The sequence below is a fragment of the Dermacentor silvarum genome, chromosome 4 (genome assembly GCF_013339745.2).
Source record: "Dermacentor silvarum isolate Dsil-2018 chromosome 4, BIME_Dsil_1.4, whole genome shotgun sequence".
NCBI lineage: Eukaryota > Metazoa > Arthropoda > Arachnida > Ixodida > Ixodidae > Dermacentor > Dermacentor silvarum.
The window spans coordinates 59088328-59104639 of NC_051157.2; the positions used below are offsets into that span (position 1 = coordinate 59088328).

The following is a 16312-nucleotide window of genomic DNA, read 5'->3' on the forward strand; positions in this document are numbered from 1 at the left end:
ATTGTGTCGGGCTGCTAAGCACGAGGTCGCGGGATCAAATCCCGGCCACGGCGACTGCATTTCGATGGGGCCGAAATGCGAAAACACCGGTGTACTATAGATTTAGGTGCACGTTAAAGAACCCCAGTTGGTCCAAATTATTCCGGAGTCCCCCACTACGAAGTGTCTCCTAATCAGATCGTTGTTTTGGCACGGAAAACCCCATACTTGTTTTTTTAAGCAGGTGCCAAGAACATTTATTACACTTTCTTTGGCATCGCAGTTCAGGGCCACTTGCGGATTGGCACGCGTTGGTTGAAGCAGTTGCAGGATTCCATATGACATGTGGCTTTATTGACTGTGCATGTTACCCGCCGTGGTAACTAAGTGGCTATGACGTGGAGCTGCTCAGCTCTACGTCGCCCGTTCGAGGCCACATTTCGATGGAAACGAATTGCAAGAACGCTCGTGTACTTAGATTTAGGTGCACATTAAAGAACCCCGGGTTTTAAACATTGATGCGGAGTCTCCCATTACGGTGTGCCTCGTAAGCAGATTGTTTTCTGACGCGCAATAACCAAACAATTAAATTTTGATTGATTGTGCAGGGAAGGGGGGTTATGCTGGTTTCTTCGATAGAACGAGTAGAGGTGCTCGGAATTTCGTGCTGAGCGCGAGATTATTCCACATTCCGATCCAACGTTTTGCCTGACGCACACTTTTCCATTATATCACGGAGAGTCGCGCTATTTGGTAATGATTCATTATGAGCGCGGCAGCTCAAAACACGACGCGGAGCGTCCGCCCCGTTTGCCTCATTGTCCTCATGTTTTGCCCTGCCGTACCCGTAATGTTCATTATGGAGCGAGGGGACGCACGGCGACCGTCTATCTCGCACTCAGCAGACGTGCACGTTATTTTGAATGGAAACAACAAATGTGTCCTTTGGCGTGTTCTCGCGCACACAACACCAAATACCAGCACACAACCAGATGTGCATGCTTATACTTTACAGATCTCGCTGCAACTTCGTTCACTTTTGTATTTATGTGAAAAACGTTTTTCCGTTGCACCAATCTACCTACTATATTTATATATCTTTTCACAACTACATTGACTGCGCTGAATTTCTTCGGATATTTTTAACTGCAACTGCTATTCACGCTACGCGGGTGACAACCTTCAAGCTTTATTATCGCCGGATTTTGTTTCTCACGTCTTCATGTATTTTGTGGCATGAATAAAGATTTATTTATTTATTTATTTATTTATTTATTTATTTATTTATTTATTTATTTATTTATTTATTTGTTTGTTTGTTTGTTTGTTTGTTTGTTTGTTTGTTTGTTTGTTTGTTTGTTTGTTTGTTTGTTTGTTTGCTTGCTTGTTTGTTTGTTTGTTTGTTTGTTTGTTTGCTTGCTTGTTTGTTTGTTTGTCTGTTTGTCTGTTTATTTATTTATTTATTTATTTATTTATTTATTTATTTATTTATTTATTAAACAAGGTGACATCCTCTACGAACCAATTTTTTTAAAAGTTTCATATTCGAACAGATTTTGAAGCTTCTCTTCAGCGCAAGGTAAAAGAATCGCGCGCGTACAGTACTGAATGTCGTTTTCTTTGCAGGCGCTCGAAAACGAAGGCGTGCGTGTGGATCTGGTGCCACTGAAAGGGGACAAAAATGTCTACTACGGCAGCACCCGGTCTACGCCTCCGGTTCTGCTGGGTCGCACGGAATATGACAGCAGGAAGAACACTGTGATGGCATACGGCTACCTCGATGTGCACCCGGCTAAAAAAGTGCGCTGCATCATTGTCTTTTCTGCTTATATATAGACAAATCGTCAACAGGCTATAATATAAACTCTACAAATCACGTTATAAACAGAAGGGGCTTGAATGCAGTACATCAGCAAACGTCGTCAAGCTGCGGTGTTCATAATGACGTCAGTCACGTGCACTTCCAGTCTCTCTGTCCTGTTATTTCGGTACGGAGAGAAAGCTCTCTTTTTTTTTTTTTTTTTTTTTACACAGAAATATTTGTCGGTGCAGATGTATCAGCCTATATGCTACTCTGCAAGGGAGGAAGCGAGGGCAGAGAATGAACCTAGAAGAACGAGGGAATACAAAAGCAAAAGAAATATAAAAATTACACAGTTTCATATCCTCATTTCCACTTCCGACATCTTCAGTGATGAGCATTTCACTCCGACTTGCCATCTTTATTTCACTGCTGGCTTTTTATATGATTTATATTGGAGACTGAAGGACAGCTAAAGTCTTTAATGGCAGCCAGTAAGGTTTAATTATAATAGCAGCCATTAAGTATCAAAGGGTATTGATAGGGCGTTGCCGTATATGTCTCCCATAACGACTATAACTGTGACTGTATAATCAGTCCAACCTGGTTTACAGCCTGCAGAGGGTACAGAAAATAAAAGGACGAATTTCTGTACAACAATCCTGACGCACAAGGACAAGCTTCGCGATACGTTTCGCAAGACTTCCGCAAGAAAAGGCCTTGTGAAACGACGTGCCCATCACTTTACTAAATGGCGATTAGCTTTTTTATATATATGTATATGGTCACAGAGACAAGAAATCTACACTTTGTGCAGTCCGATGGCTGGGACATGGACCCGTTCGTGCCGGAAGAAAGGGATGGCAAGGTGTACGGCCGAGGCTGTGCTGCTGGCAAAGGACCCATGGTTGCCTGGATATGGGCCTTGAAGGCGTTCAACATCGCCGGCGTGGCGTTGCCTGTCAATCTCAGAGTGAGTGCCAGAGAATACGTGCTTCGCAGGGGAAGACAGTGACCTCTTTCATGTTGCTAATGTACGCGCACTTTGGTAACAATGACAGCGGACAATGACAGTTCGCTGCGAGCGAGATTTAAACCGTCTGCGCCACATCCTACAAAGTCAAGTTATGCGGCTAATGGACTAGTCTAGCTGGATACTAGAGCACGGTTTTTAGTTTTCATTGCTCTGCAAATGACACCTGAACTTGGCGATGAGTTACGCGAATGAGCATAACTAGGTATATACTGAGCACCGGCCACGGCACCTCAGTGGGTATGGCGTTCTGCTTCTGAGCACGCAGGACGCGGGTTCGATCCCCTACCGCGGCTGCCGCATTCTGATATGGAGGCAGAACCCACAAATGCTTCTGCACTTTCAGATTTTTCAGATTTTATTGGTGCTGTAGTGTTATACAATTTTCGATGGGTGTCATATACAGAAGGAGGTCCCATAGTCGGAGACTGCGGGGGATCCCCCATGAGGACAAACTCAATAGAAAGAATAAGTTGCAACGATAAAACGTATTATGAAGTTATTTGTTCTAGCGTGCAATATAATTTTAAAAAGGGCAAATGCTAAAAGAAAGAACACTATACGTCTTACAATTAATACAATAAAGTTCAATAAAAGACTCAAACAAAGCATAAGTATACAGTCCAAAACAAAGATAAACAAGAAGCCGATAAAAGGCAACTATAATAACCAAAAGCTCAGCGCTGTAAGAAGAAGCAGCGGCGGGCATGGTATTGAATAGCCAACAAAAACAACAAATCAAGAAATTTTAATGGATGTGTAAGATATACAAAGAACAATAATATTAAAGAAAATAGAGGACAATATTTCTGATATCACTAAAACATTCCACGATCAAAAACAGCTACGTTGATTCTGTCCATAATTAGTCATTTCTTTATTTGTTTTCAGACAATTAAGTAAACTGCAATGATTTTAAGTGTGGCGGAATTTTGTTCCACAATAAAAAAAGATGAAAAAATGACTCGCTTTACCGTAGTTAGTACGTATTTTCGGGAGAATTAAGTTATTGCATGAAGTAAACCTAGTGTTGTTAGTATTGACCAGATGTGCTGCCGGAAGTAACGCAATCGGAGCTTCATTCTTGAGAGATCTGACAAAAACGTACACCGACATTGTAACTAACTTATCGACTGTGAAAATTTAATCGCCATTAAGGAGTTTCTTGTAATTAGTCTGCAATGGGCTAAATGTAAGCAACCTTATAGCCCGATTTTGCAATGTTTGTAATGATATAAAGTAGGAGCTGTAGGTATCTCCCCAACTTGTTAGACGGTAATTAAGTTAATGAACGAGTAATAGAAACACATAGGTTTAGAGTGATTAAAGGGAGAGTTTTTCAACCCCAGGGGGTTGAAATTAATTCAAAAACTCTTTTTTTTTTCTGCTTCACCGAGAGCTCGATTTAGGGAGACATGGTAGACCTAGTGCAGTTTAATTAAAACGACACTATGTTCTTGCGCGTTTCATGCTAGTCGCTATTTGATCATCACATAGAAAAAACATTCAAGACATTCGAGAAGGGTAGCACGCAAAATGCCATGAGCGTACTAGCTGCAACAAATTTCCTCTGTGATTGTGCAGTTCGTCATCGACTCCACGAAGGAAGTGGGCTCCCAAGAACTCATGGATTACATCAAGTCGGAAATGAATACCGATTTTTACTCCAGGACCGCCAGCGTTGTTCTGTCAGATGGCTGCTGGCTTGAAAGAACTAAACCCCGTCTTTCCTTCGGCCTAAGGTACGACATCTTGGTTGTTTTATGCGTGTCACCCGGTGCTGACATAAATACCTTTCGCTAACCTTTCCTTTACGAAATGCAGAAAATTGTAAAGCTGACTTAGGTGGTAATCGATGATTACCGAAAAAGCTGCGTAAATGCGTAGCGTTCTTTTCTCCATTACCTGCTCCGTTTTCGCGCACCTTCATGATGATCGTAGCCTTTATTTACCAACGTGCTAACGACCAAAAATGTTTGCAGACCAAGGGACCTGACAAAAAGCTGAATATTTTCGCAGCCTCAAAACGCAGCCTGGTATTCCCATTTCCAGCCTCTAATGGTATATGTGAACAACATTGTGATGTACGGTTTTACTGGCTACTTTTAAAGGCTGCTCGGATATGTAGCGTTTTTTTTTTTTTGAGATCCTGTGGTCTGTGAACTTTTTTGGTCGATAGTACTCATTTTCGATCCGGATAACAATATCATAAAATCGTACATTAACTTTACGCTACTATCACCAACCTCTGACAGCATGTTATTCGTCATCATCGCACATCAGCTATCACTATTCGCAGGTGTGTATTGTCGGGTTGTAGTGACGGCGAAGAACCAGGCAGGTAGCAAAACTGTGAGTCACGAATTTCACGTTTCATAGAGCGAACTTTTGCCCAGAAAAACAAGTTACACTCAAAGCAAAACGATTCCGGCGAGCACAGTCATCGGTCATTGAAATCTGATCTGAGGGAAAACCACTTTTCGCTTCAAGCCTGCAATCTGATTAGACAAGGTTCTTTCCCTATAGGAATGGTGACAACGTTCAGCAAAGCTCCGATATTTGCAGGTGCGTCTTGAGCCGAGTGATAACATTGTAGCAGTGATTAGGCGGGTGAAAAGCGGTCGGCGGGAAAAGATAAAAATGTACTCGTGTCAGAACTTTCTTTTTTTTTTTTTCAAGAGCCCGGTACGATTATATGACATAATATCCGCTTGAGATTAACCAGTGCCCCACCACCTTTTCAAATGTTTGTTGAAACCGTTACAAGCGCCTCTAAAATGGTAACTGTGGTGTCAAGATATATCTGTGTGCCAGCCGTATCAATGGATGAACGCAACGTCCTCTTTGAGCCTGTGCGCGACATTCTTCTTTGACATCTCTATCAGGGGCATGTGCTACTTCCAAGTCGACGTGACATGTGCCGGTCAAGACCTGCACTCTGGCGTGTACGGAGGAACAATGTGAGTGCTATAGACGGCGATAAAAGTAGTCTGATTCATCTAAATGTACGTGTAAAGATGCATTGTCAAAGCCTTCAGCTTACTTGAGAGAATGTGCAGCCTAGAAATAGTTGACAGGCGACGAGATAAGTGCGTTTACGGCCTAAACAGGCCGGCTAACGAAGACAGAACCAAGCCAGGAAGAGGATGCTTTCCTGTCTTGGTTTCCTTTCTTCCACAACGCTTCTGCGCTCCTCTTTTGCATGAAGACGGGCGTCTGCACAACTTTAGTAGGTTAGACTTCGTAACGTTCGATAGTATTTGGGTTTCAATGTACTGAAGTTGTTTTTTTTTTTTTTCGTTGAACCAGAAGCCGCATAACAAGCGGTGATTAACCATGACACGAAGTAACTTCAAATTCTCATTGTCGAATTCCTGGAAATTTTTATTCTTCCTGGACGTGGCGGCTTCACTTCGCAAAAACACGCGTGTCTGTTGAGACTTTGGCATACAGATAGAAAAAAAATCATCTAGGAGCCCTCAAATAAGGCATTCTTATCCATTGGAAACTATGCCAGTTAATATTAAAAGCGAAGTGTTATCTGTATAACCCGCCGTGGAAGCCCAGTGACAATGGTGTTGCGCTGTTCAGCTCGAGGTTACGGGTTCGATGCCGGTCGCGGGTTTGGTCCCGACCGCGGCGGCCGCATTTCGATGGGGACGAAAGGCAAAAACCGTCCTGCACTTCTATTTAGGTGCACCTCGCAGAATCCAAGGTGGTCAAAATTAATCCGGAGTCCCCCACTATACGGCGTGCCTCACAACCAGATCGCGACTTTGCACGTAAAACCCTAAAATTTAATTTATTTGTGGAGCTAGCAAGACCACTTTTGATGCTGCGGTGGCTGAACTGAAAAGGGGAGAAGGAAATAAAGCGACGGGATCTAATAGATAGGAAGTGTGAAGAGGAGGCTGTGAGAGGTGGGAGGTGAGGTAGACGTGTGTATAGGGCGCGGCGCCAATCGATTAATTAGGGCAGTGATGACGTGAACTCCGCCGCGGTGGATGCACAGCCGAGCTCGGTCGCGGCAGAAGAGAAGCGCTTCAGTGGTGCGTGTTTACACTTGCGCTCTGAGTTGGCACTTAGTGCAAGACTGCACAGGCGGCCCCAACTGGAGTGGCCCTATATATATGAACGAGGAGAGACGCAGCACGTTGAGCTGCTTTAGTCAATTATGAAATTAAATTCTGATGTATTACGTGCCAGAACCCCGATTTGATATGAGGCACGCCGTAGTGAGGGACTTCTGATATTCTTCCAATTTAACTTGCACCCTTCCAAACACGATCACCGCGGCTGGGATCGAACGTCGAAACGGATCGAAATGTGCGTAGCTCGATGGTGGCGAGAGGCGGTCAAAGATAGTCTAAAAACATGAAGCTTAATGAGACAGCCAACTTTGTATGGTTTCTGCGTGCGTTCGAATTTCGTTCTTTCGTCCGTGTGATTGTTTGCACCAGAAAGACTGAAGAAGGTGCTGCTGTTATCACGGCCTGCTTCTGTCTTTCTGCAGGGAGAGAAATGTCTGAATTTGAAACATATCGCCAAAATTATCGGCGCCAGCGCTCAACTAAAGTGTAATGCCTCGCACTGCCATTCCCGTAACACTCTTTCCATCTCGTTCTTACTCTCACCCTTGCCTGTCTTTAGCTTGGAAGGCATGTTTGACGTGGTCAGTCTGCTCAACTCTCTCACTGACGACGACGGCTGCGTCTCAGTGCCGGGCTTCTGCGACGAACTGGCCAACATCACGGAAGATGAGAACCGGATTTTAGAAAACGCCCGATTCGACCTGGTATGACAATGTACTGATGCTCGGGTTAGTTCGTACATATTTGAAATCCACGCAACGGCACGACAGGGTCGAGGACATGAAGACACGCAGAATGTACGCTGCATGCGCCAACTTGTGGTTCAAACGCGGTGTCACTTGACATGCACATTTTGTGTGTTTTCGTGTTCTCGACTTTTTCGCACCGTTGCATCTATTATGCTCTAGCTAGCGTGGCGACGGCATGTTTTGCTGTTGTTAAGGTTTCTCGTAAAGTAATGCGTATCACTGGGACTAGTCGCTCAGCAGGTGATCAAGTAAGATAGTTTCAAAGCCTATCTAGTAATTGAAATTACATTATTTTTCTAGGGTTATCATCCAAGATAAAAGTAAGTATAGACACTGTGATTAAAATCAGGAGCACTCAGTTCAAATTGGGCCTTTCTATCTCCACTATAACCGCCAAGTATTGACTAATAACGTCTAATATTAGAGCAACAAAAGAGTTACAATTACCAAGAAAGATTTCAAAGTAATAATGAGCCTGATGATTATTTTGTACACGTAGCACCTAGCTTTCTAAATTTACATCTGCTCTAACGCAACGATAAGCAGGCAATACTAATTTGAACCGAAATTACTAACACTGCTCTCTCTATGAGGAAATTGATTGCAGTCGTGCTAATCTTTTGATTGTATTTCGACCACAATCAATGTTCTTTTTTTTCTTGTAGTTATTTTTATTACGAACAAATATTGAGCTACCAGAACTCAATCTTTATTTATTTATTCAAATAAAAAAGTATATGCATGGTATCACGTTGTTCTAACATTTACAAACATTATTCGCCATTATGCAAGCTACAATAATGGCAGCGCATTTTACAGCACATTTAACATTATTCATCGATAACAATGCGGCCGTCAGAAAGTACGATCCGTACAGCCATCATTATTTATTACATTCTCCCATACTCCTTAAGATCCGGTCAAGTAACAAAAAAAATAAATTATGCTTTTTATAACGTCATGAGTGTTTCTGCGTGACAATCAAATTGTACACTCGCGAACATTGCTTTCCAGGAGACCTTTCGCGAGAATCTGGGTGTGCCTCAGCTGACAGAAAAAGACAAGGTGGAGGCATTAAAGCGCATCTGGCAGTGCCCATCCCTTAGCATTCATGGTAAGCTAAATCGATCGATTCTGATTGCAACAATGGTCAAGAAAAACTGGGGAGAGAAAGAGAGCTGGGGGGGAGGGGGGGGGGGGGGGGGGCGTGCGTGCGTGGGAGCGCGTGCGCACGCGCGAGCGCTAATAACAGCCGCGCACAAAGCACCACGCACCCAACAATTTTCCTTCATTAAAACAGCCCATTCGTATTACTTATCTCGAGACAACAAAGCACGCTGACCATTGGTCAGTGCGATAGATAGGGCTCATTGGGGCTGACGTGCTGCTCGTCTTAAAGGGCATCCGAAGCAGTCTGTAAGTACAGTATTCACATTCTGGCTTAGTCGGCTCTTAACCGACCGTTGGCTGCATTTGTACAGTCAGCACAGTTATACTGAGCTTTGCCAGAGGTGGTCAGTGGTCAGCAGGAGGCCGGCTGTGTTCAATTTTTCCATATCGTGCGAATCGCTGTTTGCAACAAAAAGCGGTGATATAAACAGAAAGGGAGAAGCGCAGGACGAGCGTTAATTATGTGCTTGTCCTGTGTCGCCTCGATGCCACAAGTTGAGTCAGTAATAACCAATTCGCCCAGCTATCCACGTTGCCAAGGAAAAGGAATACGAAAGCGCATCTACCAACCTCAAGCAAATCTACCTGCACAATTCGAGTGATTAGCCATAGCCACATGACCAGCCGCACTATAGCTATGCTCCTCGATCAAGAACAGATCAGCTTCAGTACATCGATACAATTACCTTTCTTATTTTTGAAAGCGAGAAAGTCTTTCTGTGCACCATGTAAACTGTATTTCAGCAAGAAGAATAATAGGTATGTCTCCTCATTCATATATTTGTTCGCTCATATAAAATAAGCCAGTAGAAAGTCAGTGCTTGATGTGCTTCTTTTTACTACGTCCTCCTTAAACACGCTGCCTGATGGGCACCATAAGCACCACTTAGCCTGAATGCCCACCTTAAAGGGCTTTTAAACCACCTCTGACAATTAAAATAAAATCACGTGCTCTCCTCGGACGACTTTTCCGGTGCCTCCTTCACATTTCATAATGCCAACAAGGTCCTGCGTATGTCGTAACCAAAACTCAAAAAATAAATTCAGTGGTTTTACGTGCCAAAACCACGATATGATTATGAGGCACGCCGTAGTGGGGGACTCCTGATTAATGTTGACCACCTGGGGTTCTTTAACATGCATGCAATGCACGGTACACGGGTGTTGTCGCATTTCACAGCCATCGAAAGGCGGCTGCCACGGCCGCAATTCGATGCGTGTCCTCAGGCTTAGCAGCGCAGCTGCAAAGCCACTACGCCACTACGCCACTATGGCGGGCTGGGACCAAAGTAAAAGCTGTCGACCAGTCCATATACGAGAGACATGAATTCGATCCGTCTGCAAGCAAGCTTCATGCAGCCGCACGCCCACTCCTCCTCGTCGCCTCGCTTGCGTGTCATGCGCAGTCAACTTATTTCACCTCCTGTAGCATTGTCTTCCGAGCACTGTCTTAACTGTTCTAGTGCCTTACTGCCTCGTTGCACCGCGCGTGTGACGGCAACAGGCTGCAGCCGAAATGCACGGATCACTCGCCTTCGAGCTCACAGTGTCTTGAAGGGCCTTTATGTAGAATTCATCCCATTATCAATCCCATTCTTCATAGCGATTTGTACATACGTTTACTTTCAGCTATGTCACCTTTGACGCAGATTTAATTGGAAGCCTGTCTCGAGCCACTGTTTTGATCAAATTTCTTTGCTTTCACTTTCTCCCCGTCTCTAAGGCATACATGGAGCTTACTCCGGTCCCGGTGGGAAAGCGGTGATTCCAGGTCACGTGATCGGCAAGTTCTCCGTTCGCACTGTGCCATATCAGAGGAGCGAAAAAGTGCGCGAGTGCATCACCAGGCACCTGGAGAGCGAGTTCGCCAAGCGCAAAAGTCCTAACAGACTGAAGTAAGTGCGCCGCGACTTGTGTCGCATCTACGCTTCAAGAGGGGGAGAACACAATAAGGGCCAATATCGACCCAATAGGCTCAATAGCGGCCTTTACATGATTGCGACAAGTGGCGCATCGCATCACATTTCTAGCGCATCGACTACACGAAAATGACGATTACCGTCGGCGCTAGGAATCGCATTAATGCGCCAGAAGAGGTTAGTGCGAGATGGATAAGTCGTCTCTCGCGGGACATGTAAATGCTGGGATATCGCACTGAGGGAGAGAGAAGATTGAGACGGCCGCCGTCGTCGTGTGCTCCACTCACCGGCCAGACGCACTCGCCGGAAACGGGCTCCGGCTTGTTTAGAACGAAGGAGGATGCTCCACACGTAAACGCTGTCTCATAGAATCACAGTGGCGCGCTAAGAAAGGTGATAAGCTATATACTGTCGCATTCATATATATATATATATATACTGTCGCTGCCCAAAAATATACTGGTAGCAGTAGTCTTTAGAAGAATGATGACAGTCTGCTATAGCAAGAACCATGTAGACTTTTTTACTACGGCAAATTTACTGGCTTAGATCTCGTCGCTGGGTAAAAACGATGAGAAAGATTATCTGTTATCTGTTGAGAATATGCTCGGTCTAACGGCGCAAGAAAAACGAAAGCAGGAAAAGAACGAGCGGACAAACGCTTGTTCGGTCGTCGTCTTTATTCCGATCGTGCGTTCGCACAAACTCGCCCCAGAACTTTCTGTGCTGTTAAAAATACTTAATCGAGCGTTGATGGCGTCTCTGGCACGTATCTAAATGTTAGGCCTTATCGTCCCGAAATGGCACAGAGGATTCTGAGGGTTAGTAAAACATTTTATTGGGAGAGTTGTTTCGTATAACTGAGAAGGAAAGCAGAAGCGCGAAAGAAACTTTTAAAAAAAACACCGCCCAAGCACTTCGTACAGATGGTTAACCAGCGAAGCTGAAACGTGCGGCCCCGGTATTTAGCAGAGGGTTAATCCCGACGCTGTATTGAAGCATTTCTCAATTATGAGTTCATGTTTGTGCTTCTAATGGAACGCAAGCGCCAATGGTGGGCGGATGCTGCTAACCACGACGCCGAGCTAACTCGCGATATCGAACGCATGCGACAACGGCGAGCCGAGGAGGCGGCGTTGCGGGCAGGGCAGCGTCAACGTGGCAATGGCGGGAACGCGTTCGCCGGGGCCAACGCCGGCTTTCGGCGGGAGTTTCTCGAGCGGCACTTTGGCTTCGGCTGTGACGAAATGTCCACGTTGAAATCGCGAAGTGGAATGCAAGCGCCAATGGTGGGCGGACGCTGCTAATCACGACACCGAGCTTACTCGAGATATCGATAATCGAACGCATGCGACAACGGCGACCCGACGAGCCGGCGTTGAGGGCAGAGCAGGTACGACGCAGAGAATGGCGTCACTAACGGCGCTGCCAATGGAGCGCCGTAGAGAACGACGTGACTGACGGCGCAGCCAATGGAGACGTTTAGAGAAACATGGGGCGAATGGTTTTTCGTTTCGCCTAACCATATACAGCTTTCGCTGTCAAAAGAAAGCGCCAGTCCTGTGTTCTCGTCTCGTCCTTGTTTCTTTCGCGCTTATGTTTTCCTTCTCGGTTACGAGGGGCGCTGTAGTGGAGAGCTCCGGATTAATTTTCTACCCCCCTGCACCCACAGCACGGTACTCGAGAGTCTTCGCATTCCGTCCATGTGGGGATGCGGCCACCGCGGCCGGGAGTCGAATCAGCGACCTCGTGCTCATCAGCGCAATTTCATAGTTACTCAAGCCAGCGCGGCGGGCCTTTGTGCACGTATCAATAACTACGAGCGGCTAGCAGTACCAACAACCAGTGAAGAAAACTCCATTACTTAACCAGGATTTGATCCTATCGTCGTGTCGTCGTCGTGTCGTCGGAGTACCTATTGCCCTACTGTGTCGGATTTCGAGGATTTCATTTGTACATTCAACTTTGTAGCGAAGCTGTTAAGGGTAGTTTTGCAGCCGTGTTTGTGCGCCGGTGAAGGTTGGCGTGCGGCGGCACTGTGCTCGGAATCAAATGTCAATCAAATAACAGCCAGAATTCCAAATCCCAAATTCACAAATTTCATCAGGCTTTGAAACGTATAATTATCAATCATTATAAAATAAAATTTCCCTTTCATAAACTTCCCTGGAATAGATAACGTTTTTGCGTGGTTCTACCAGCTCCGCGTTGGAGGTCAGCTAGGAGTTTGTACGGCTGTAGCGGTGAAATCTGCGAGTGTCGTCTAGCAACGCAGCCAGCGTGTGCGCCAAGCAGAATGGGAGATCCGAAGCGGCCGTATTACGAGTACGCCGATGAGAACGCTCAGGCGGCATCGCTGGAGAATCATCACTAGTAACAGCCAGCAAACAGACCCCTAGCAAACTCGAAAAGTGTGCGAACTTGATCACACAGCTTTGCCGTCTTTGACAGCAGATAGCTGCGAAGGATTTTTTTTCTCTCTCTCTCTCTAACACCATCTGCTGGCTAAATATGAAGTGTGCCTCTCTCTTTCTTTCAGAGTCACCATGACAACCAGTTGCGAACCGTGGACGACGTACCCAAGAACCGCCAATTTCCGAGCCGCGCAAGCTGCCGTCAAGCAAGGTATTTGTTACCACGAGTGCGACGAAGTATGTAGTATCCTGCAGGGTGGTACACAGCAGGGTGAGGGGGCTAGATGGATACCGTTGATGATTAATATAACGTGCGCGGGAAACAAAAAAACGGGCACAAGACAAAAGGCGTCAGGAGGAGCGCTCGTCCTGTCCTCTATTTTGCGCGTATTTCTGCGCTATCTCTAATCATATGCTATGCATCATTGCAGTCTCACGACATAGGCGTTACAAATGCGGCCAACAGACATTTCTCTTGCAGATAAGAAATGTCCAGCAAGGGTTTTTGAACAGCAACCCTTGCAGCAGACTTCGCTTCTGTGATCAAACGTGCTGTACCATCGTTAGCATGACCATGTAAGGCATTGAAGAGTCGGCGCTCTTGTTAAATTGCTAATTTCCAACACGTTTATATATACATATCGAATCCGGCAGCTTTGATGCCCTCGGGAAGCATGTGCGGTTTTATTTACCCGTTGCCTTTCACCCGAAAACGCCTACGGTAGACAGGATGTTCTAAATCCACTGCCATGGTCGTGAGTGGTGGCGCTGGCTAACACTACCAGGGTTGGTTCTGGTTGAGAAATTAATACCCCAGAAAGTGGATGGGAAAACGGTGTCGTGGTAACTCAATTGGTAAGAGCATCACACGCGTAATGCGAAGACGTGGGTTTGTATCTCGCCTGCGGCCAGTTGTTTTTTTCATGCACTTTCATTTCCATTCATTTATCAGGTCTTTATTTCAATTAACAACTACAAATAATTTCCCCTATGCTGTTCTTCGTGCCATTGTTTGTTGGCTTCTCATGATTTGACTAACAACAATCAGGCCCCTCGGTTTCCTTTCCTATATATATATATATATATATATATATATATATATATATTATAGAGAGAGCGAGTCGAAGTGAAGTAGCCATTAACTCATGTCGCAGTAGTAAAGCATCGAAGATACTGATGAAGCATCATAAGAGCGTTAGTGGTCCTAGGCAAGCCAAATAATCATGGGTGTGTGCTTCCGAGTGCGGCTGCATCAAGAGCATGGTGCACTTGTGTTACCACCTGTCCTTTGCAGTGTACGGCACGGCACCAGGCCTGATGCGCAGTGGTGCCAGCGTAGCCGTTGCATCTACGCTGTGCGACAGAGCGAGCCTCAACGTGATCCAGATGCCCATCAGTGCGGCCGGCGGCTACTGCGTCAACGAGAACATTCCCATCGAAGACTTGGTTCGAGGGGTGAGCTGAGGGATCGCCTCCTTTAATCTGCTTTCTGAATGCAGTTAAATGAAAGTTAAATGTTCTGATAAAAGAATTACGGCAACCAAAAAAAAACGAGTACAAAGAACTTGTTGTTGGCCTAGTTGGTACGGGTTCATCTTAGAAGAGAAAAAAATACGTTTATTAATCATTAAGAAAATGCTAGCCCAGTGTTGCTTCGGTGAGTGGCCTAGATTACGTTGATTGGTTCACTCCTTAAAAAGTATAGCAGCAAGCTATCGAATATAGGTTTTCCAGCGAGCATGGTTGCTTCTTGGAGGGATTCGGTCGTTCAACATAACGACTGAGCTCTGAAGCCCAGCAAGACAGATTTTTCGCACTGTGGTTCGGCCGGTGCATGTCCACAGCAGACGGAACGCTGTGGTGACCCATCCGCGCGCAACATAGAAGAAATGTCCCAAAATTTTAAAAAAAGAACACTTATGACCACACGCCCATGCTTTGAAGAGAACAAAGGAACACAAAGGTAGCTATATATGTACTTGGGCCTGCCGGTATGCCAAAAGTAAGTACAGTGTTGCTCCTAAAGGCCACGGACACAAGAAATAACGATGGGACACACAAGGCGCAGTTTTCCCATTGCGCCTTGTGTGTCCCATTGTTCTTTCTTGCGCCCGTGTCCTTTATGCGAAACAGTGTACACACTTACAAAAGGAACACACACGGACAATACTGGCGTCAACAGCTGATTGGTTTTATCCCTGGCAGGACGCGAGCATTTGCGAGGGTCATATACTGAAAGTAATGTGCAACAGCTTTTCACTAGTGATTACGCTGCTTTACTGATTACGCTGTTTTCTTCATGTCCGCGTGCTGTGGTTTGCAAACAACTATTCTGCAGTCGCATCACGTGCTGTGTCGCGCCGTGTCGCTCCGCGTATTGTTAGAACACCGTCCGAGCAGCCCAAACACAGCGTTGAACCTTGCTTTTTCTTTACAGGCCAAGATATTCGCTGCTTATTGCTACGAAGCCGCCAGGTTTCCGTGAAGCGTCGAACGGCTCAGCACCAAAGAAGCAACAACTTCCACCTCCCTTGCTTTCACTTCACTTGTGAGCAACTGGTTTAAATAAAGAAGTTTCACCAAAACATCGTCCTGAAGTTGCTTGTCCAGCCAGGAAGCGTCCGATGCCACAAAGGAGTGAGCTCCTTCGAAGTCGCGCTTCAATCAGAAAATACTCTACGTATTTGTCTCCCTGCTTAATGTGACGAAAAACAAAGAAAAAACTAAAGCTAATCAGACTGTGCTAGCATCGCCGTCCGGGACATATAGATAAGTATCGTTTCTGTATGCAATGACTCGTGTAAACGCACTGCGAAAAATACAACACAGGTTGATCGCCGTCCAATAGGTATCGCTAGTAACAATCATTTGAAGCGTGCGTTACGTGAGAATGTAACTCAACAGGTTTTCATTCATGCCTATAGAAGTTCATATAAAAGCACCGTCTTTGCAGAATCTTCCATTGTTGTCGCTCAAAACTTCCTGGGTGACTATTGTAGAGCAAATAATAATTTAAGAAGGGTGACAAGCGCCGGCTACCTACAATACCGACAATGCATTGTTTTCGGCACCTGCCTTTTACGGCGCCAGCCATTTATGCAAACTTTTTCTTGGTCTCTTATGTACAACCGTCCCAAAATTGGAAGTTTTCCAAGA

The 16312-nt window shown here is 45.4% G+C and overlaps 1 protein-coding gene across 1 annotated transcript; it reads left to right on the forward strand.

The window, feature by feature from the left end:
* Positions 1 to 1587: 1587 nt before the first annotated feature.
* Positions 1588 to 15731, forward strand: LOC119448629 (beta-Ala-His dipeptidase-like). Its single transcript, XM_037711860.2, has 10 exons — positions 1588 to 1779; positions 2598 to 2753; positions 4398 to 4555; positions 5699 to 5773; positions 7464 to 7608; positions 8668 to 8767; positions 10547 to 10718; positions 13282 to 13367; positions 14451 to 14611; positions 15594 to 15731. Exons 1-10 carry the CDS (start codon positions 1588 to 1590, stop codon positions 15639 to 15641), a joined length of 1293 nt encoding a protein of 430 aa, XP_037567788.2. The 3' UTR covers positions 15642 to 15731.
* Positions 15732 to 16312: the final 581 nt, after the last annotated feature.

Coding starts and splice junctions, on each gene's coding strand:
- LOC119448629 (XM_037711860.2), top strand. CDS start 1,588: ATGTCGTTTTCTTTGCAGGCGCTCGAAAACGAAGGCGTGCGTGTGGAT. Junction 4,556..5,698: donor CGTCTTTCCTTCGGCCTAAG/GTACGACATCTT, acceptor CATCTCTATCAG/GGGCATGTGCTACTTCCAAG. Junction 7,609..8,667: donor AAAACGCCCGATTCGACCTG/GTATGACAATGT, acceptor ATTGCTTTCCAG/GAGACCTTTCGCGAGAATCT.